Source organism: Taudactylus pleione, unplaced genomic scaffold, assembly GCF_031769625.1.
Source record: "Taudactylus pleione unplaced genomic scaffold, aTauple2 ptg000006l, whole genome shotgun sequence".
Taxonomy (NCBI): Eukaryota; Metazoa; Chordata; class Amphibia; order Anura; family Myobatrachidae; genus Taudactylus; species Taudactylus pleione.
Genome location: NW_028284409.1, coordinates 9,295,519 through 9,317,469, shown reverse-complemented (window position 1 = coordinate 9,317,469; position 21,951 = coordinate 9,295,519). Strand labels below are relative to the sequence as shown.

General features: G+C 41.0%; 1 protein-coding gene across 6 annotated transcripts in view; it reads left to right on the top strand.

The window, feature by feature from the left end:
* The window catches only part of AHI1 (Abelson helper integration site 1), a 404,344-nt gene that overhangs the window by 302,134 nt on the left and 80,259 nt on the right, over nt 1–21,951 (top strand). For all 6 annotated transcript variants that reach the window (XM_088452390.1, XM_088452372.1, XM_088452409.1 and 3 more), the window contains one exon: nt 1,134–1,202. In XM_088452390.1, the coding sequence (XP_088308516.1) occupies nt 1,134–1,202 (69 nt within the window). The remainder of the gene's footprint in view (nt 1–1,133; nt 1,203–21,951) is intronic.

The following is a 21,951-nucleotide window of genomic DNA, read 5'->3' as shown; positions in this document are numbered from 1 at the left end:
TAGACATAAAATCGTGTAGCTGAAGAAAGAATGCTCTAAGTATGAGGGCACTCTTAATATATTAATGCTGTGTTATTAAAACTTAACTTTTATTATATGTTAGATACACAACATAAGACAATATCTACAATAGATACAGTAATAGTGATTTGTGTTTCAGTGTTAAGTGAAGGAATAAACAATGAAAGGATAACATATAGGGTCCTTAGATAGGTAATCCAATGGGTGGAGAAATATACAACACAATTACACAATTGGGGGCGCTAATGCAAAGTTGTACACAAGTCTATTTTGCAGATGGATCTTGCGGTTTTTCATGCTCTGTATCTGAGCGTAAGTCACTATCAGTAACTAGGTGCGGTTCAGAGTCATACACCGCTCCTCAGTAATTGCACTTGTGGCTGAAAGGGCATGATTGGGTGCAGCAGCCCAAGTGCAGGCTTTGTAAAGTTGAGCATATGCAGAGATGTGTTGTTTTTCAAGCTGATCTTTTGCAAGTGTGCATTGATGATGATGACTGCTATTTCCACAAGCACATGGTTTGTGGCAGGGTGTGATCGATAGGTACATCAATCTGTTTTGCCTGCAATTCTGAATCAGATGTCTTTGCTCCCTATGAGTGCAGTTTATACAGGAAAGTCCAATTCTTAAAAGTTGAGGACCGCTCGTGGTTCCTTATTTGTCAGTTAGGACCTTTGTCTAGACTGGCAAGAAGATATGTACTGCTTACCATAGTGTGTTTTAATACAGTGTTCTTTTTAGGGGGGGATGGTGGGTTTCTTGTGCTTCAGAAGTTTTAGGCACGCCCTTTATGGACGTTGCACCATCATGTCTTCATCATGCAACCTTTTTTGTATGTTGTCCTGATCTGCACCAGGATAATGATGGGAGTTCTGGTTAGGTGAGCTATGCTAAATAAGAAACGTCCCTTACCTGAGCTTTTTCGATCCTCCAATGCTGTAGATCCCTCTAATAGGAAGCTGTGGTAACACCCTCTATTTGAAAAACCCAAAGACTCAAGGGAGCACTTCTAAATTAAATTTTCTTATTTAATGTATCTCATCTAGTATGAAAATGTATTTTCATTACATATATATGTCCCTTATGAATGTCGTGTTTCCTTCTCTCTATAGGATAATACAGAAACAAAAGTTTCCTCACTGACAATAGAGGCTGACAGTGTGCTACCAATCCAGGAGACAGTAAGTATATTGTTTATATAAATACTTTAAATGTGGTTAGCGAGTAACTTTTTTTTTTTTTTATTTATTTATAAAGGGATTCAAGTACACATACGAGTACAGTATCATTGTAACTCTTTACCAAATGTGTACGTTTGGCTGTATGTTTACGAACTACAGTATATGGTTTTAAATATGAAGACTTAGAGCCTGATTTGGAGTAGCTATAATTTTGTGGCTTGAATGTTGGTGTATACCTAATGCCGAAAAATTGCAGCCTTATAAGGGTGTTTTGACTGGCAGAACCATGGGTTTCTGTAGCCTCCCTATTGTAACAACCACCACCAACCTGAATAGCACTGGGGCCATCTTGGCACACCTGAAGCAGCAGGTGCCAGCGTAATAGCATAATATAAAAAAATTGTAATTACCATTGCAGAACTACAAGTCACGCCAAGCATTCACTGCTTGGACATGCTTGTACAGATGTGTCCTTGCTCATTTGGCCTCAATACACCATGCCTGGTGTGAGTGAGCTGCCAGGTCCCATGCAACTCTGCTAGCATTGGGCATCTTTTTTTTTTGCAGAAATGTGACTAGTACACACCAGGAGACTGTGCTGATTACTTTGCTATGTGACACTTGTATATCTGGATGCGACTGAGCCTATAAATGAAACTTGGCTTGGATAAAAGCTGCGGCCGTTGCATCATAGCACTTGGTATGCTGATTCTGAGACTCCGTCACACACATATACAAGTCTCGCATATCAAATTTATCAGCACAGTCTCCTGGTACGTCCTAGTCGCATTGTATTGCAACTAGGCGTAACGAGAGGTGCTGTCTGGCACGACTGCAGCAAAGAAGAGTGAGGACTCATCTGTACGTGTAGAACTACAAACATCAGCAGTGTCTGACTGGAATACAAAGGGTCTATCAGGGGAATGCAGTGGTAGGTGTTTAAGGGGTGCGGCCAGCCACCATAGAGGCTTGGGTAACCATTAAAGCAGTGTTTCCCAACTCCAGTCCCCAGGGACTGCTAACAGTACATGTTTTACAGATCTCCTAGCTGGTGCGCAGGTGTATTCATTACCGGCTGACACATTTTAAAAGATCCACAAGTGGAGCTAATTTTTTTCACTTGTGCCTGAGAATTGGAGTTGGGAAACACTGCACTAGATTGTGCATGGTCTGGCCAGCTTTATAAATATATATATTAAATATTGATAGTACATGCATAATAATGTGAAGTAGGAGGGGGTATGTTCCGGCACACTCTCCTCCTGCATAATGATTAAGAATTTCTCCAAATGGGTATCTCGGAATATGTGGGGAAAAAGGTGTGAGAATAGTGTGTCCTGTAATGATATTCAGATAACCTGTAAATGTAAATATATCAGCTCACCCTTGATTGGTGGTAAACAAGCATTGGACAGAAAACACACCATTGTCCTACTATAGTTGCTCAGGCAATGTTGCTCTGTCTGCAGTTCTTACTCCATAACGATATGTTGGAGACACAATGTGATGCTACCATGGTGTAGATCAATTGTAACCAATATATTTATCATTTACAGTTCATATACAGTCAGGTGCATAAATATTGGGACATTGTCAGAATTTTCATATTTTGGCCTCTATTCACCACCACAGTGGTTTTGAAATGAAACAAACAAGATGTGCTTTAACTGCAGACTTTCAGATTTAATTTGAGGGTAATTAAATCCAAATCAGGTGAACGGTGTAGGAATTACATCGGTTTCTATTTGTGCCTCCACTTTTTAAGGGGCCAATAGCAATGGGACTATCAACTCAAAAGCTATTTCATGGACAGGTGTGGGCTATTCCCTCATTATTTCATTATCAATTAAGCAGGTAAAAGGTCTGGAGTTGATTCTAGGTGTGACATTTGCATTTGGAATCAGTTGCTGTCGACTCTCAATATGAGATCCAAGAGCTGTCACTATCAGTGAAGCAAGCCATCATTAGGCTGAAAAATCAAAACAAAAACATTAGGTGTGGCCAAATCAACTGTTTGGAACATTCTTAAAAAGAAAGAATGCACCGGAGAGCTCAGCAACACCAAAAGACCCGGAAGACCACGGAAAACAACTGTGGTGGATGACAGAAGAATTATTTCCCTGGTGCAGAAAAACCCCTTCACAACAGTTGGCCAAATCAAGAACACTCTCCAGGAGGTAGGTGTATATGTGTCAAAGTCAACAATCAAGAGAAGACTTCACAAGAGTGAATATAGAGGGTTCACTACAAGATGTAAACCATTGGTGAGCCTCAAAAACAGGAAGATCAGATTAAAGTTTGCCAAACAACATCTAAAAAAGCCATAACCGTTCTGGAACAACATCCTATGGACAGATGAGACAAAGATCAACTTGTACCAGAGTGATGGGAAGAGAAGAATATGGAGAAGGAAAGGAACTGCTCATGGTCCAAAACATACCACCTCATCAGTGAAGCATTTTGGTGGTAGTGTCATGGCGTGGGCATGTATGGCTGCCAATGGAACTGGTTCCCTTGTATTTATTGATGATGTGACTTCTGACAAAAGCAGCAGAATGAATTCTGAAGTGTTTCGGGCAATATTATATGCTCATATTCAGTCAAATGCTTCAGAACTCATTGGACGGCGCTTCACAGTGCAGATGGACAATGACCCAAAGCATACTGCAAAAGCAACCAAAGAGTTTTTAAGACTAAAAAGTGGAATGTTATGCAATGGCCAAGTCAATCCCCTGACCTGAATCCGATTGAGCATGCATTTCACTTGATGAAGACAAAACTGAAGGGAAAATGCCCCAAGAACAAGCAGGAACTGAAGACATTTGCAGTAGAGGCCTGGCAGAGCATCACCAGGGATGAAACCCAGCGTCTGGTGATGTCTATGTGTTCCAGACTTCAGGCTGTAATTGCCTGCAAAGGATTTGCAACAAAGTATTAAAAAGTGAAAGTTAGATTTAGGATTGTTTAGTTTGTCCCATTACTTTTGGCCCCTTAAAAAGTGGGAGGCACATATAGAAACCATTGTAATTCCTACACCGTTCACCTGATTTGGATGTAATTACCCTCAAATTAAATCTGAAAGTCTGCAGTTAAAGCACATCTTGGGGCAGATGTATGAAGGTCTGTGAAGTGATAAATTGGAGAGTGATAAACGACCAGCCAATCAGCTCCCAACTGACATTTTTCAAACACAGCCTTTAACATGACAGTAGGGAGCTGAGTGGCTGGACGGTTATCACTCTGCACTTTATCACTTTCCAGAGCTTCATGCATTTGCACCCTTGTTTGTTTCATTTCAAAGCCATTGTGGTGGTGAATAGAGGCCAAAATATGAAAATTCTGACTATGTCCCAATATTTATGCACCTGACTGTATAATGTACTCACCCTTAATTTGGATGTACATGAGCCTTAGACATTCATTTATTAACCTGATGTCCGTCGATATTTAGAGTGATCCGAAATTATAATTTGGATCAATTTCCATCCTCCCTAACTTGCCTTAGAACAACTGTTACAATATGACAGGTGTACCCCTCCAACCAAAAAAGAGTCACAGGCACTATATAGTGATGAATGTTAAAAAAATATATAAATAATGAAAACAATCTTTGATATCAGCTGCAAAAGGACATGTATGTTTGTGATAGCAAACACTTAACACCAACACAGCCGGTGTGAAATAAACCAGAAAAATATAATAAATTCAATTGCGCTAGTAAATCAGGAGGTTTGACAGAAGGTTTAATATATTATAAATATCTATATTATCAATAACAAATACTTTAGACAATATATATATATAGACAACACAATGTATAAATTGAATAATGACATATACATGTCATGCGGAGAAACAGCACTACTAATAATAATTTTGATAAAACCTTAAAATAGACGTCCATATAAAATAAAAAAAATCTGAGTGTGTCCGCCATAAGATTTTTTAGAGGTGAGTATCTTCCATATACACCGGTGTATTATAACTCACTATTTGTAGTATAGTTGGATATAATGGAGTAATAGGGTAAGCCAAGACCAGGTATGCACACCTGTCTATTGTGTCCAAAATCACAAACTTTATATTCCCCTATATGGATAGTGACCGCTAGGAAACAAAAACAAGTCAGTAGCGGCATGGCGGCTGCGGCCGCAGGCTACCCACACCTGTGAAGCCGCGGAATATCTGTAAAGTAAAGGCACAGCTGTCTGCAGGAGGTGGAGAATCCTCTACTTGCAGGCTTGATATTATGCAGTTCTGGGAATCCAATGGTGTGGCTGTGGGCCAAACGGCTAAGAATGTAGCAATGTTGATGATTCCAAAAAACTGCAGTCACACTTGAAACTCCACATAAACTCACAATAGCTAGCTCTTATATATCTCTAACGCGTTCCGCTCCAATAGGGTGGAAGCTTTTTCAAAGAGTAATTCTGAGCCGGTCCAATACACCTTAAATACCTTCTCATTCAATTGTTGTCCAACATCCATAGGTCATTCTTATCTCATTAGATTAAAATAATTGTAAGCATCTGTTGTTCTGCAATTTTCCACCAGTAATTTTATACCTTCACATTAAAACATTTGTTCTTAAATATTAGCAGTTTATTTGGTATACAAGTTATTTTGACCAATTTAAAATATACTATGATAAAAAAAGGATATATTTGATCATAAAGTATATAATATACTGAATATAAAAAATAATATATGTATATATATATATTTATAGATAAACACAATAAAAGTGAAAGGCACTATACGGGAATCAAACCATAAAGTAGACATATACCAAACTATCTCTCTGCCTCTACACTATCAGTTAGTATGAGGACAAAAAGAATGTCAGGAATAAAAATATCAACACTCCAAGGTGATCTAATATTATGGATGAATAAGAAGGAGTAAGCAAAAAACAAAATACTATCTACATAATAATGTCATAAACATTTCCTGTAATAGTTCTACCTGATCTAACGTGAGAAAGATACAAAGTCTATGTTTTCACTTAACCCCTGTGGAACCAGGGTGTTCAATTGGAACATCCAAAATGTCTCTCTCATACATAGTGTGCCTTTACTTTACAGATATTCCGCGGTTTCACAGGTGTGGGTAGCCTACGGCCGTAGCTTACCAAGCCACTACTGACGTTTTTGTTTCCTAGCGGTCACTATCCATATAGGGGAATATAAAGTTTGTGATTTTGGACACAATAGACAGGTGTGCATACCTGGTCTTGGCTTACCCTATTACTCCATTATATCTTGTTTGTTTCATATCAAAGCCATTGTGGTGGTGAATAGAGGTCAAAATAAGAAAATTCTGTCAATGTCCCAATATTTATGCACCTGACTGTATATGATGGGCAGAGCCGTAACTAGACTTTTTGGTGCCCTGTGCCAGAAAGAGCATTGGCGCCCCCCTCATTTTTCAAAGGGACATAATGCACCCAAAAAAGGGGAATGGCCTCATGGGGAAGGGCCAGGGAAGAGATAGGGGAGGCCAGGAGATGCTGGGGATAAAATAAGAGGAGACTACAAGTGAGAGTGATAATAAACAGAAATTTGAAAGGTCCAAACAGCGCCCCCTGACCTGTGGTGCCCTGTGCGATGGCACCGGCCGCACTACCCTAGCTACGGCCCTGATAATGGGCAATACTGGGGGTACTGCATGGGGGGGGAACTACAACTGGGGCCACTGTTTAAAGGGCACTGCATAAGGGTACCACTATTGTGGGTACTGCATAAGGGGTACCACTATTGTGGGTACTGCATAAGGGGTACCACTATTGTGGGTACTGCATAAGGGGTACCACTATTGTGGGCACTGCATGGGGGGATCACTCCTGGGGGCACTATATAAGGGTCACTGCATAGGGGGTACCACTACTGGGGGCACTGCATAGGAAGAGTACTACTGGGGGCACTATATAAGGGGCTTACTACTGGGGGCACCATGGGCACTGCACAGGGGGGACCACTACTGGGGGGCACTGTAAAAGGGGCAGTGCATAGGGGGGCGGCAAAAAATATACTCGCTTACCAAAAAATTTGGGTTAGAGCTAGTGAAATTTGTGTGTAAACAAAATTTATGCCCTATTCCATTAGTCACCCAATTAACGTGCGCTAATTCTGCATAAGGATAACACATTTGTTTCAGGAACCCTTGAGTAGGTAAAAATTTGGGTAAAATCCCAATTATAAGGTGAAAATGTTGAGACTTGGTTCAGAACCACCGGGACACCCTCCTTAATGATTAATTAGGCACTTAGAAGTTTTTAATTAGTTTCATTTGGTCAATAATGCCATTTTTAGGGTGAAATTCTGCAATGTGCAGAATTATGGGATAAAATATATGGGACAAGTATATGGGGGTGCTGTTTGAATGGTGCAGGTTTTTTTTTTTTTTTTTTTTAAGTGTTCACTGTTATTGAAAAATGCTTATAACAGTCATTTGACCCACTTTGAGAACCCCAAATAGTTTGCTTTTGGCCATTAACAGACTTCTATGCATTTTTGGAGGGAATTGGGTGTTAAACGGGAGCGCACATACAGGCGATAAGTGATAGTAATGCTCGATAGGTGCGTTAAGTTAACACACGTTAACTTGACGTTTTACCGTGGCTGATTGAATTTCCCCCCCATGATGCATTTACGGTCAAAAAGGACACTACACCACTCAGCATGGCTCACTCACGCTAGGTGTCTCGCTCTGCATGGTGTTTTGAAGCTAGGTGTATGAGGACACACCTATACAGTATGGAAAAATGAGAGCCCACTAAGAGAGGGAGAAGTGGTGTTAGAAAAGGTGAATTCAAACCTCAGTGATAGCAAGGAGAGTGAGGGAGTTGAAAATAAAGTGGTCATGAACACAGACCTGGCGTTACACAATACACTCTTAAGGGGCCTATCCATTAGCAGATCTTTCTCTAACGATGAAAGACAAAAGATTATCCCTTGAAAACTCCTGGGGCTGCAGTGACAGATATCTGTTATGTACATGACAGATTTTTGCAAACGACGAACGATATTGCATGACATCATTCAGGCAGTGGATTTTTTTTTTGTTTCTATGAATTTTCATTAAAAATATCGTTCGTCGTTTACCGCTTATAACTGTCAGATATTTCTAATATCTGGCAGTGATAAGCGATAACTGACCAACATGTTGGAGAGACGAAAGATATAATTTATCGGCCGCGGGAGTGCGCATTATCATCGTTCAGGGCCTATCCATTAGCAGATAAATTGAACGACTGAACGATATATCGTTAAGTCGTTCAATTTATCTGCTAATGGATAGGCCCCTTTATTGTTGGTTCTGAGCTGTGGTTGGTATATTGTAGCTGTGGGGTCTATTTAGCCAATGGGTGGCATTGTCTCAAACTGTTCAACTGCTTTAATACATCTTGACAGCTAACCCAGAATATGGATGAGTATATTATTACCAACAAAAATGGCTTCTCAGCAAGCACATCTATTTTCAACCTGTATGAAATACTGCACTTTAAAGGCTAAAATGCGGACATACTACTTACGGACTGTGCCAAACGTACAAAACCGTTACGTTCTAGCCCAAAGCTAGAACAATTCCTTGGTAGATTGATGCTAACATTACTAGCTTTTTTTTTTTTTTTTAAAGTAAATCTCCATTTATATTGTTATTTTTTTTATACTGTTGAGAACTTTGATTCCACACACTAGTCTGGTCATTGTACAGATATACATGCTCCTTGTTTAGCTGACTGCTGTGACTAACAAGGATTGAATGCAACATAGATGCTTTCTCAAGCAATATTACTTTATCTTGCTCGGTACACCACAATGGGTCACCCATATTGCGCTCTCAGACATTGTTGCTGTGCATCTGGGACCCAGATCATACTGTCAGTCTACTTAGGGCCTGATTCAGCATGGATCGCTATTTCGCTAATGCACACGCAATGCAATTGCTAATATTATAACATTGTGATCACAGCCTCACATAAGGACGCCCACTTTCCCTTGTCTCACATCTGTAATACTTAGCAATATAGCGTAACAATCGGTAACATCGGACTCATATGAACACTTGCAAAAGCCCTGACCTTACTCAGAAATTGCTAACAGCCACGCACGATATGAGGCCTCCCACTGCTTATGGCTACGCAGTGGATAACTTATGCACGCCCCTGAAATGGCGTGCGAAAGCACTGGCACACCTGCGTTCAGCCGAAGTGACCCCTCCCATCACCTCCCACAAATGGCACCTCCTGTCAATCACTCTGCGATGGGTCTGCGTAGTCGCTGCGTTTGCAGTTCCCATCGCACATGCTCTGCAAAACAATCAGCCGATTGCGTGCGTAATCACAATTGTGATCCTTGCTGAATCAAGCTCTTAGTGTGTACAGAGGTGTCCTCATGCATCTAGCATCAATACGCCACGCAGCGCGACTTGCCTGCTGTGAGTAAGCCGCCAGGTCCCTTGCAACTCTGCTAGCATCGGGCATCTTTTATTGCCAAAAATACGTGATGTGACTACAATGCACCAGCAGACTGTGCTGCTTGATCTGGTATGTGACACTTGTATATCTGTATGCACCTGGGACTTGGAATGAATAAAGCTGCAGCCGATACATTGTAGCACTCCGTATACAAATTCAGAGACTCGGTCACACTCAGATATACAAGTGTCGCATATCAAATTAATCAGAACAGTCTGCTGGTGCGTTCTAGGCGAATCACACTGCAGCTTAGATGTATTTTTAGCGAAAAAGATGCCCAGCACTAGCAGAGTCTCACGGGTACTGGCGCGCCGAGAGGGGCTTTTTGGCGCGACTGCAGCAAAGATGTGCTGTGAAACATTTTCAATAAACTACTCCATGTAGCCCAAATACACAACACAGTATTTTTTTTTTTTACTGAAGAATATGATAAATGCACCTCCAGGGTAGAAGCATAGGCAGCTGGCTCTCCGCACGGGAGGCACAGTGGTCATTTCGGGGTGTAGGGTGTGCACCTCTAACAAATCTTCAACAGGCATTCATTGGACAGTATACAAGATAGCTACACAACCTATGTAAACCTCCATGTCCGCTTTGAAAGTAAACATGGTTACAAAAACATCTTTGCTATTGTAGTTCTGATTTATTACAATTAGGTAATTAAACATTTTGAATTGAAGCATTTTTACAGCATCTGTTTTAATTATAATATTGTCATAGTAGAACATTTGAAGAACTGTTCCGTCATGTGAAACCAAGCTGCTGTGTGTGTACCACTACCAGGTCTGCACTGTATATAAACCAGGGGTACAGAATCACTGAGGCATTTCCAACAAGCCAGGCACTGCATAAAGTCCATCTGGTTGGGTAAACTTATTTAATTACACCTGTGTTTGTATAATTCAGTTGCACATAACTGATGTGGTTAAAGCCAAGACAATATGTTTGTTTAAAGAAATAGCATCAGAGCATTAAAGGAAAAAAGTAATTGGGTTCTAAGAAATCTTGTTTAGCTTTGTGTGCTTTAATTTGAGAGTACTAAATAGCAGGATGTATAGTAGAACACTTTATGCATTTATGTAGCACCCCTAGTTGCATATTTAATGCAATATTTGAGTATTTTATTTGCAAAGCAATATTCCTAGGTTATGCAAGTTCTTCTAAAAAGTACAGTTTTTCTTCTTTGCAGCTGTATTCAACATTAGTATTTTTTCTGGGTTCTAAGATTTGCAAGAAGATCACTCACATTAGACAACAATCCCACAAATATTTTTTTTTCTTCTTATTTTACTTTAAATAGCAAATGAAGTACTTTGCTTGGCATTTATCTGTTAGTAATGTTTTCTTGGCAATCCTCTTACAAAATATTGGGCCCAATTCAGGAGTGCATACAGATGCAGCTGCTTCTTTATGCTGATACCGTGACCGATGATATTCCTACTGAGACTCCCACTGCCAGCGGCGTTAATCTATCTCGGTGAACCATCGGTCGCAACCAGTGGTTAAAGTGGTCCTCCTCAGCGCTATCTTAATAAAGGGGGAATGGGGGCGTGGTCTCAAAATAAAGGGGCATGGTCAATATCACAAATTAAAATTACCCCACACAGTAGCACAATCTTATTCACATTACACCGCACGTAGAAGGGTATTCAATTAGAGGTGAAAAGTTGGAACATTTTTGCCTGTCCGACTTTTCGCCTCATTCGCCTGTTTCAGAGGCAAAATCAATCCATGCGCGTCACCACTTTTCGCCTAATTCAATTGCAAAACAGGCGAAAACGGAAATAGGCGAAAAGTACTGAAAGAATTGGGGAAATCAGTCTGTACCCCGAAAAAGATGCACTAACATAGGGAATCAATGTAGATGTGCACTAATATCCCTAATAAAACTATTTTGCGTACTTAAGTTGTGTAAATTGCTTGCTATTAGCGTCTTTGCAAAAGTGGTGAAGAATGGCATAAAGCTGTATTTTTTGGTGAAAATAAGTAGTCCAGTCAAATTTGGGGTACTTGAAAATGGGTGCTAGCATATTTTTATGTCTCTAAAGTGAACTTTCTAAAAACGTGAAAAATCCACCCACTGCATGCACCTGCAATCCTAAAACCCCTGACCCATCCTTGCAGCCCCCCAAGAAGCCTATATCGCTAGTTTTTATGCTTGTCCCTCCACTATTTTTACATTTTCACCCAAAAATGACATGTCTTTTTTGGGGTGTTCTTAGGTTTTTGGGTTGGTTTTTTTTTCAGATTTGGCTTTTGGCGGGCTGTCCCAATTGTTCTGAGTCATTTCCCCATGTTTGCATCGCAAAATAAAGATTTTTCACTTCTTTTCACCTGCTATTGATTGGAGAATCTTTTTTGGCGAATTCAATGCATCGAGTTTCCGCTTAGGCGAAATCGTCCTGGAATTGAATTAGGCGAAAAGTTTTTAGGCAAAGTTTTCGCAAAAAAAAAAAAAAAAACAGGCGAAAAAGGCTTTTCACCTTATATTGAATATGGCCCTTAGTGCCCCTGATTCACATTACACCACATAGTAGTGTCCCTTATTCATGTTATGACGCACAGTAATGTCCCTTTTACACAATGCCCACAGTAGTGCCCCTTATACACAATGCCCACAGTAGTAGTGTCCCAAATACACATGTCAACAGTAGCAGTGCCCCTTATACAATGCCCACAGCAGTATTGCCTCTTATGCAATGCAATGTCCACTGTAGTGGTTCCCCCTTATGCAATGCCCCCAGTAGTGATGCCTCTTATGTAGTGGTGCCCCTTATGCAGTGCCCCTAGTGGTAGTGCCCCTTATACAGTGCCCCCAGGAGTGACACCCCCTATGCAGTGCCCCCAGAGATAATGCCTCCTTTAGTAGAACCCCCAGTTTTAATGCCCCCAGTAGTAGTGTCCCCTGTAGTAATGCCCACAGTAGCAGTGCCCCTAACAAAAAAAACACCAGTAACAATACTTACTGAACCTTAAACCCCGCTTCTGCGTCCGCTGCCGTCTGTCTGGCCGCCTACTCCTCGGAACTGCGGGAGAGACCCCTTATGCAGTACCCCCAGGAGTGGTTCCCCTTATGCAATGCCCCCAAGACTAGTGCCCCTTATGCAGTGCCCCCAGAGGTAATGCCCCACTAGCAATGTCCCCTAGTGCCCCCAGTAGTAATGTCCCCTAGTGCCCCCAGTAGTAATGCCTCCAGTACTAGTGCCCCCAGTAGTAATGCGCCCCTTGTAGTTCCCCCAGTAGTAATGTCCCCTAGTGCCCCCAGTAGTAATGCTTCCAGTAGTAGTGCCCCCAGTAATGCTCCCCTAGTAGTGGCCCCAGTAGTAAGGCTGGGTTAGGTGAGTTGGAGGAGACGGAACTGGTTCCATCTCCAAATAGAACTGACGAAACGCAGTTCCGCCCCATTCCGGCCCACTTTAACTCCTGGTCGCAACATCGAAACTTGCACCAGGTACCCCATGACAAGTGCTATTTCTCTATCTGAACATGGCATCCTGTGTCAGCGCTGCTGCATCTTTAGACGCAGCCACCCACCGTCAGCAGCACGCCTGTGTCTGGCTAGCCACGACCCCGTTACCTTCTAGGAGTGCCCACTGAAATTCACTCTCCCTGCGTCCAAGTTTGTAATTTGTCTCCAAGCGCTAACCATCAGGATGCATATGCAGTGCGACTTTGAAGCATTCGCAGTCATAAAACATTAGCCCCTTGCGTGATATCAACACTGCTGCACCCCTAAATCAGACGCATTATCTCCTTTTTAAAAGTTATCTGGAGGGCCAAAAATATGGCTGCCACAGGATCACAGCTCTCAGCATATCATAAGGAGGGGGTGGCTGCCACAATGCACAGAACAAACACAAAACATAATTGGCTTAATTTACTAAGATGCGAGTTTGGTTCTCTGACGGTTTTCCATTAATTTTGCAACCTGACGATTTACTAAGGTCAAAACCGCCACAAAGTTTCATAGACACCACATTTTAGAATAGAATGGAATATCGCTGCACCATAAATGTTGTAGGCCATGCAAAGAATAGAATAGAAACCCCTGATTTGTCAAGCAGAGGGCAAAGCTCAGACAGGTATGATTGCTAAAACATTATGTAATTTAATTGTTTTTCGACATGCAAGATTGTCAGGAATGTCATCCAGTTGGTCTATGATGGATTATGATGCCTCACCAGACATAACTGAGCTTTAACAGAAATATACAAACAAAATGATAAAACACTAAAAAGAAAAAAAAAAAAACTACACAACACTCACACAACAATAACTCACACAATCAACAATCACAAACAATATCAAATATAAAAGGGATCAAACAGACATTACAGTCACAAAAATCAAACCATGAAATAATTATACAACAAAATAAGATGCAGTTAATAACAGGAGGAGCAATCAGTGACACTGTTCTTGGAAAATGCAAATAGAATGGGTCATAGTCGCTGACTGTAACTCTGTAAGTGGTGGCACACCGGAGATGGGAATAGTGCAAGTCGAGAACCAAGAGGGTCGAGGGCCTTGCTCTTGAGAGCTTACAGTATAATATAACGTATATTAGAATACATATTAAATGTGGTAGAATGTAAGCCCTCATTTTTTCTCTTTTGTGTAATTTTTTAATTGGCGGCTTGTATTATGTAATTATGTTAATCTGTCAATTTGTGAAAAGGGCTCCCTGGTTTTTCAGTGGTAAAGCTGGCCGCAGGCCACGTCGTTCAGTGAAACAGTATCAATCCTGCAAGGCTTCTGGGGCCAGCAGATCATGGAAGTTTAGAAGTTAGAGAGAGTAGAAATCAGGGGTGAAGAAGAAAGATACTGTAGGTGCATAGAGGAAGTGAGGGGATGGGGGCAGGGCCAGCAACAGAAATCTCGGGGCCCTGTACACGGATGTCTCTGGGGGCCCCACCTTCTCACCACCACCCCCGATCCAGCACATCCCTCCCCTACATGCGTGATATGTGAAGCATGATCATGTTAACTGAAAGACATGTCAGCCTTTAAATAAAGTAAAAATACACTATGACTTACCACACTGTCTCTCTGTCACTGATGATGCAGGCTGTAGTTCTTGTCTGCCGTCTCTTGCAAGGTCTTCTTGACGACAGTGCTGTGGATGCCTCAGGGGTAGGATGGATGGTGTCTGCAGCCAGCCATCCTCAGTCCCTCATCACCTTCCTCAAATTCAGCCTCTTTTCACCATCCTCAGCCCAGAATCCCGTCACCTTTCTTCATCCCCAGCCCCCGTCCTCAGTCCCCAGCCCCTATAACCTTCTGCCCCCAAACCCCTTCACCTTGCTCCATTCCCAGGCACCATCACCTTCCACTGCGTCCAGCTGTCACCTTCTTCTGCCACCAGCCTCCTTCATCTTCCTGTGCCCCTTCTCCTTCCTCCGTCCTCAGGCACCATCACCTTCACCTGCGTTCAGTCCCTGTCACTTTATGCCCCCAGCCCGCATCGCCTTTCTCTGCCCATAGTCCCCTTCATCTTCCTCTGCCCCCTTCACATTCCTCGGTCCCCAGGCACCAACACCTTCCTCTGCTTCCAGCCCCTGTCACCTTCTGTCCCAGCCCCCATCACCTTCCTCTGCCTTCAGCCTCCTTTACCTTCCTCCTTTACCAGGCACCATCAATTTCCTCTGCGTTCAACCCATCACCTTCATCTGCCCTTCACCTTCTTCCGTCCCCTGCCCCTATTCTTATCCTCTATCCACTAACGGCAGCCTCAACTCCTTATCACCCTGCAGCCGGGGGTGCAGTGACGTGACCTATGATGTCACACTGCCGCATTGCATATTTAAAGGTCATGCCCAGCCCGGGCCGCAGCTGAGCCACCTTGAAGAGCCCAGGTTGCAAGGGAGTGTTTGTGCCCGTCTGGACCTTGGGGCCTGGTACGGGTGTCCCCTTAGTCCCCCCCTGTTGCCAGGCCTGGATGGGGGAGGGGTGTCACTTGAAAATAACGTATTCGATTTTCTATCATTTGCCCACATAAGCCAAACAAATAAATCATACTCCGTTATCTAACCTTGGAAGTTAACTGTTTTGGGAATACCATTATATAGTAATACATACTCTTTTCATGTTCTAGACTCAATCTTCATGTACTATGCCTTGTGAATTATGCACATGCAAGTATAAATAGTAAAAACGAAACTGTTAACTATTAATAACAAAATAGATGGCTGGTGCAGGATTGGTGCTCTATTTGTAACTACAAGTATAAATAGTTGCATGCAGAGGACTGTCGCAACTCTTGGTTACATTAGCAATTTGGATGTAGAATTATGTTAATAATCATAGTAATAATTGTATTAAAAGGCTCTTATGTCCCCAATTCACCTATGTTGTGTTTATGTATGTAACATATTTTAAAGTCTGTTCAATGTAATAAAAGTTTTATTTCAACAATATTTCATAGTTATTGACTATGGGCCTGATTCAGCACGGATTGCAATTGCGATCTCAGCTGCATAATCAAACATAATGCAGCTGCGAAAATGTTAATGTCTGCCACCACTCAGCCAGCATAGAAACGCCCACTGCTGCTCTCTCACATCCGTAATACCTCGCAGTCCTGCATATACATCAGTAACATTGGAGAACATCGGCCCATCACGCACAATTACAGCAGGTCTGACCCATTGCAGAAATTGCAAGTCTCGTCGCACTGACTAATTTATGCACGCCCATGCATGCAAAGTCCAAAATATCGCCAAATATATCCAGGAGGCGCTCCTAATTATATGAACAGAAGTCTCAGCTCATGTCTTTTAGAGAATATACGTTTGCACAAAATTTTCTTCACTCAATTTCAAAGTATGAACCTCAAATAAATGTAAATAACAATCTCATAGTGTAAAACAGTATTGGTCTTGTGAAATGAATGGAAAATTAAGATAAGACTTTAATTACCAGAAATATTGGTCTACCACATGAAGTAGACACTCAGGTGTTTTTCATATAGCCACCCTTAGGGTACACTGTAATCCTACTACAACACTACGGGTCTTTATGTTTCCATATTCATTCCGTACATATATAAGGGATGAAACAAACCTCCAATAGTGTGACATTGTTTTAATACATACAAAAATCAAAATACAAAAGGACTCTCACCGAGCAAAATGGTCTACCAGTGTGAAACAAAGTAGACAAATATCGCTTAATGATATGGGTGAAGAACCAGGCGTCCCCAGAGTCCACCAACCATCTGCCAGGTAAGGTCCAAGAATGTCCAAATCACCTTTGTGCCAATGCATTTCAATACATAAGGTGTGTATCTTCCTCAAGGCATATGGTGATAGTGAGTGCAAGATCCTATATTTATATGGCTTTCAATCAAGACTTAAGTAAAACCTAATTCCAGACATGGATCAACTGATAACTATTCCCATATTGAACATCCAGTCCATACAGAGTCCAACCTGATCTTGTTCCAATTCCACTATTAATGAATAGTATTCCACCTGAAGCAAATAATCACGTATTTCCGGAATTCGTCGGAAGCCTCCATAGATGTGTGAACACGCCCATAACCTGTTCTCCATCGCACGGATGTGTCCATGTACTTCCGCGTTCCAGCAAGCTCTGACGCACATCTGGCGCCGACATCTCGTGCGTTCCGTTTGTCGAGCACGTGCTTCCGGCAGGTCCGGATATGCGTTCCAGCATCATCCGCTCCATTTTTAAGAAGGTAGTGAGGTTGCATAGCCATAATAAAAAAGGGCAAATACTTTAGAATAAATAGCCATCTACGTACAAATAAAACACAATGTAAGAACAATAGAAACAAAATAGATAAAACAACCTAAATACATAAAAAAAAACACTTAAGTTCGAAATCTTCGTTCAGACCAGTGGGCATTAAAATTTTGAACTAAAAAATAAAATGCATTTTATGTTTAGCCAAAGATTGTGCAATATTAGTAGATCTCATTCCTTTGTTGACCATTTTTACACCATAAAAATTCTTTATCTGTGCAATATCACAGTTATGTGCATTTTTAAAGTGCTGTGACAGTGCATGTGTTTCAAGTACTCGACGGATATTCCGTAAACGCTCCCCAATTCATACATTTAAGGGACAACTTGTTCTACCAATATAGAATTTCTTACATGAGCAATCTATCGCATATATATTTGGAGAGCGACAAGTGATAGATTCTTTGATAGTGCATGTCTTCCCATTCATTATAACTTCTTCTTTTCTCTTTCCAAAGTTATTGAGAATGTTTTTACAGCCCATACACATTCCACATCTGTGGAAACCTGTGGTTAAATTCATTACTTTTTTAGGGGGTGGTGCACAATAACTACTGACCAACTTAGATTTTAAATTTGGGGCTTTCCTTAAAATACATACTGGAGCATCTGGTAATTCACTACCAATGACAGGATCTCTTTTTAACAATTTCCAATGTTTTTTTTAAAGCCTTCACCAAATAATGTTGGGATGTAAAATTGATGATAAAGGGCCATTTGAAATTATCTCCATTTTTTGAATGGGTACTGTCAGAACTTTTGATCAGATCTGATCTCTCAAGTTTTGTGACCTTCTCCAGAGAGCTGCCTACCTCTTTTGCATTATATCCACAAGAGGTGAAACAATTTCATTTCATTAGCTTGTTTTAAAAATACATTATGGTCAGAACAGTTCCGCTTAACCCTTTTAAATTGGCCCGTTGGAATAGATTCATGCCAATTTTTATAGTGGCAACTATTTCTGTTAATATACGATCTTGTGTCACTCGGTTTAATAAAATTCCTGGTTTTAATTTGATCCCCTTCGATATAGATAGTTAAATCCAGGAAATCCACACTGGTCTTGCTTATATTAAAACTAAGATTAATATTACGGTTATTTGAATTAAGATATGTATTAAAACATTGTCACACTATTGGAGATTTGTCTCATCCCTTATATATGTACGGAATGAATATGGAAACATAAAGACCCGTGGTGTCGTAGGAGGATTGCAGTGTACCCTAAGCGTGGCTATATGAAAAACACCTGAGTGTCTACTTCATGTGATAGACCAATATGTCTGGTAATTAAGTCTTATCTTAATTTTCCATTCATTTCACAGGACCAATACTGTTTTACACTATGAGATTGTTATTTACATTTCTTTGAGGTTCACACTTTGAAATTGAGTGAATGAAGAAAATTTTGTGGAAACGTATTTTCTCTAAAAGACTTGAGCTGAGATTCCTGTTCATATAATTAGGAGCGCTGCCTGGATATATTTGGTGACATTTTGGACTTTGGGCCTGATTCAGACCCGGACGCAAGTGGCCGTTCGGCGTACGAGCGGGAAAATGTAAATTAAAGCGCTCGCTCATATGTTCGCTCGCAGCTAATCTTCCGCCCCATAGTCTCCCAACCCCTCCTCTAGCTAGCGAATGTTCAAAATAGCAACTGTCCGTCTCCTCTTTGGTTGCAGGGAACGCTCGCACAAGTCAATTCCGGAAGTGGCCTTGTCAGTTTTCGATTGCCTGCTATTTCATTCAGCAAACATACTTGAATCGATTAATGGCAATCACTATATTAATTAGCTTAATTGGTATTCACATCTTTGCAATCTTTTTTTTTTTTTTTTTCAATGTCAATAAACTTTATTATTGTTAGTGTGTGTCAATGCTTCCGCAGAATACGTACGGTTGGACCAAGGGGATGGTTGTTCAAAATTAAAAGTTTGTTTGGATGCTACTATTGTTTTGCGTTTTTTTATATGCAGATTTTTCATCTTTTCTATTAATATTTAAATTGGCTTACGCATGTCACTGCATCAAGCCTGTCAGAACTCACATTATATTTGTGAGGGTGTAGGTCACATGACTCATACAATACCCAATACAATGCTTTCTGTTAATTTACAAAGTACATTAGCCAATCAAATTTTTTCTAGGACCTTTGTTAAAACTGTTTTTTGTTAAAACAATCATTGCCATCATGAGAGCCGCAGCTTTTTGTCGCCGCGAACGCCTGGTCCTCACAGATGTGATGGACTGGAGAATCACGGAGCATCCGGCCCCCATCACTAACCTCCGCAAGCGGCTCGCCTATGCGTAGGTGCGGCGCCGCCTGCGTAGGATCGGATTCCGCCGAAATTTCGGACAGTTAGAAAGGCGGTGGTCCGATCTCCGGCGCCGATCCCCACGCCTGTTGGCCAATTTGCGGGAGCAAATAATGGAAAGTAAGTGTTTTTTTTTTATATTTTAAATGTAAGCATACCTGCATGTGCATGTTTTCCATATAGCCCTGTTTCTTTATTTTGGTCATACCTGCGTGTGCATGTTTTCCATATTGCCCTGTTTCTTTATTTTGGACATACCTGCGTGTGCATGTTTTCCGTATAGCCCTTTTTTTATTTTTTTTTATTTTTGGTGTGTAAATTTTGATTTAAAAATATTAAATATGTAATAATATTAATTTTTCAACCTCATTTAGGGGCTGAGCGCAGACTTCGACGTTAACAAACTCGATGACGTCGGGCTCGTCCCCTATCCCCCACTCCCTCCCTAACATCCTCTCCCCAACCTTCCGCAAATTCCCCCTCCACCCCAGACCTGGCAGACAGTGATGCCCCTCCCTCTCATCACATTCCCATCCCTCCAAATTCAGACTGCCCTCCACCCCCCCCCTATCTTTTCATCAACCTCCCCTCCACCCACCCCTCTCTTTTCCTCACCCTCAACCTCCTCCCAAATGACCCCTCCTCCATCCGACCAGCACTGGCCCACCTCTGAGGAGGAACATTTCGGGGCTCCTGGCCCAGTCAGCATAATGACTAGGCCTGTGCTGTTCAAAATTGTCAAGTTTTTCTAATGTTTTGGATATATATCTTTGTGAAACAATGTCTAGGATGTTTTCCCCTTACACATATGACACATGTCCAAACACTCACATTTGTGTCCTTCTTGTTTACGGTACCAACAAATGTAGTATTTTTGCGTAGTTGTCCCTATTTTTTTTTCTTTTGTTTTTGTATAGTCTGATTTTTAAGTTGTTTGGTAACATAAATTAAGGTGTCATTTTAGTAATCCACACATTTTTTTAACCCACAGAGGACCAGAGGCGGATGCAAGAAATGTTTGCTGGCTTGCAGAGGTTGAGGGGCCATGTAGTAGGCATGCTAGTGGTCCTGGATCATATGTTGGTGCTCCTGCGCCACTAATTTTTCATTTTTCCCCCCAAAAAATGTTTACAAAAATAAAATATATTTTGATTTATTAAAGGCTCCTTCCTTGTCTGGAAATATTAGATTGTTGAACCTTACATAAGTCGACTATTGTAGCATGAGTTTTAAAGTAATGTAAATTAGATTGTAGAAAGCTCAAGTAAGTATGTAAGCTGGCACAATAAACACCTAACAATACCAATAGGTTTGTAGAATTAACTGCAAATGTTTTATTAATTTTTTTGTGGGTAATGTAAAAATGAAATAAAACCTGCTTAGGGCTAGATTAGAAAACATACTGATTCACCATAATACCTTTGGAGTTTGTTTTTAGCCACAAAGCAGGGTAAAATACTTTACAATTTAACACATTACAGGATTAGCCATTAAGCAAGTTTGCCTTTTTTGGACCAGGTTACACTTGCTTGTAATTTAACAAGGAAATGTTTGTTTTACGTTAAAAATAAATTTAATGCACACAAATAATAAAAGTGAATTGGCACAATCATTTCACACAGTGAAAACACACAAAAATCCAAACAACACCAAAAAGAACAAAATAACAACAACAATCAAGAACTGTTTGAAGAAGTAGCATGCCAACATGAATCCACAAATGAGGCGAAGAAATCATTGTTTCCGAAGTTATATCCAATGTATCCACATGAAGTAAATTTTTTGGATCAGGTAGTAGGCATCATTTTTTAGGTTAATTTTATGGAATAAAAGACAAAAAAATATAAAACACAAATTAAATTTGGCCATTAAAATCTTACATGTCTACATTGTGTCAATTTATTTAATTTTTGAAAATAATTACCTAAAAAATCTGGCCACAATGTCATCGCGTATGGCCCCCCCACATACTGACCTCCGACCAAACTCGGGGGGGCCATCCTCAGGCAAGGCATCCTCTGGCTGCATTGGGACACCACTCCTTATGGCGATGTTGTGAAATATCCCACACAGGACTACAATTTTAGAAACCATAGCTGGCAAATACATGAGGTCGCCACCAGAGCGGTGGAGGCATCTGAATCGGCCTTTTAAAAGGCCGATACAGCGCTCCACCACCTGCCTGGTG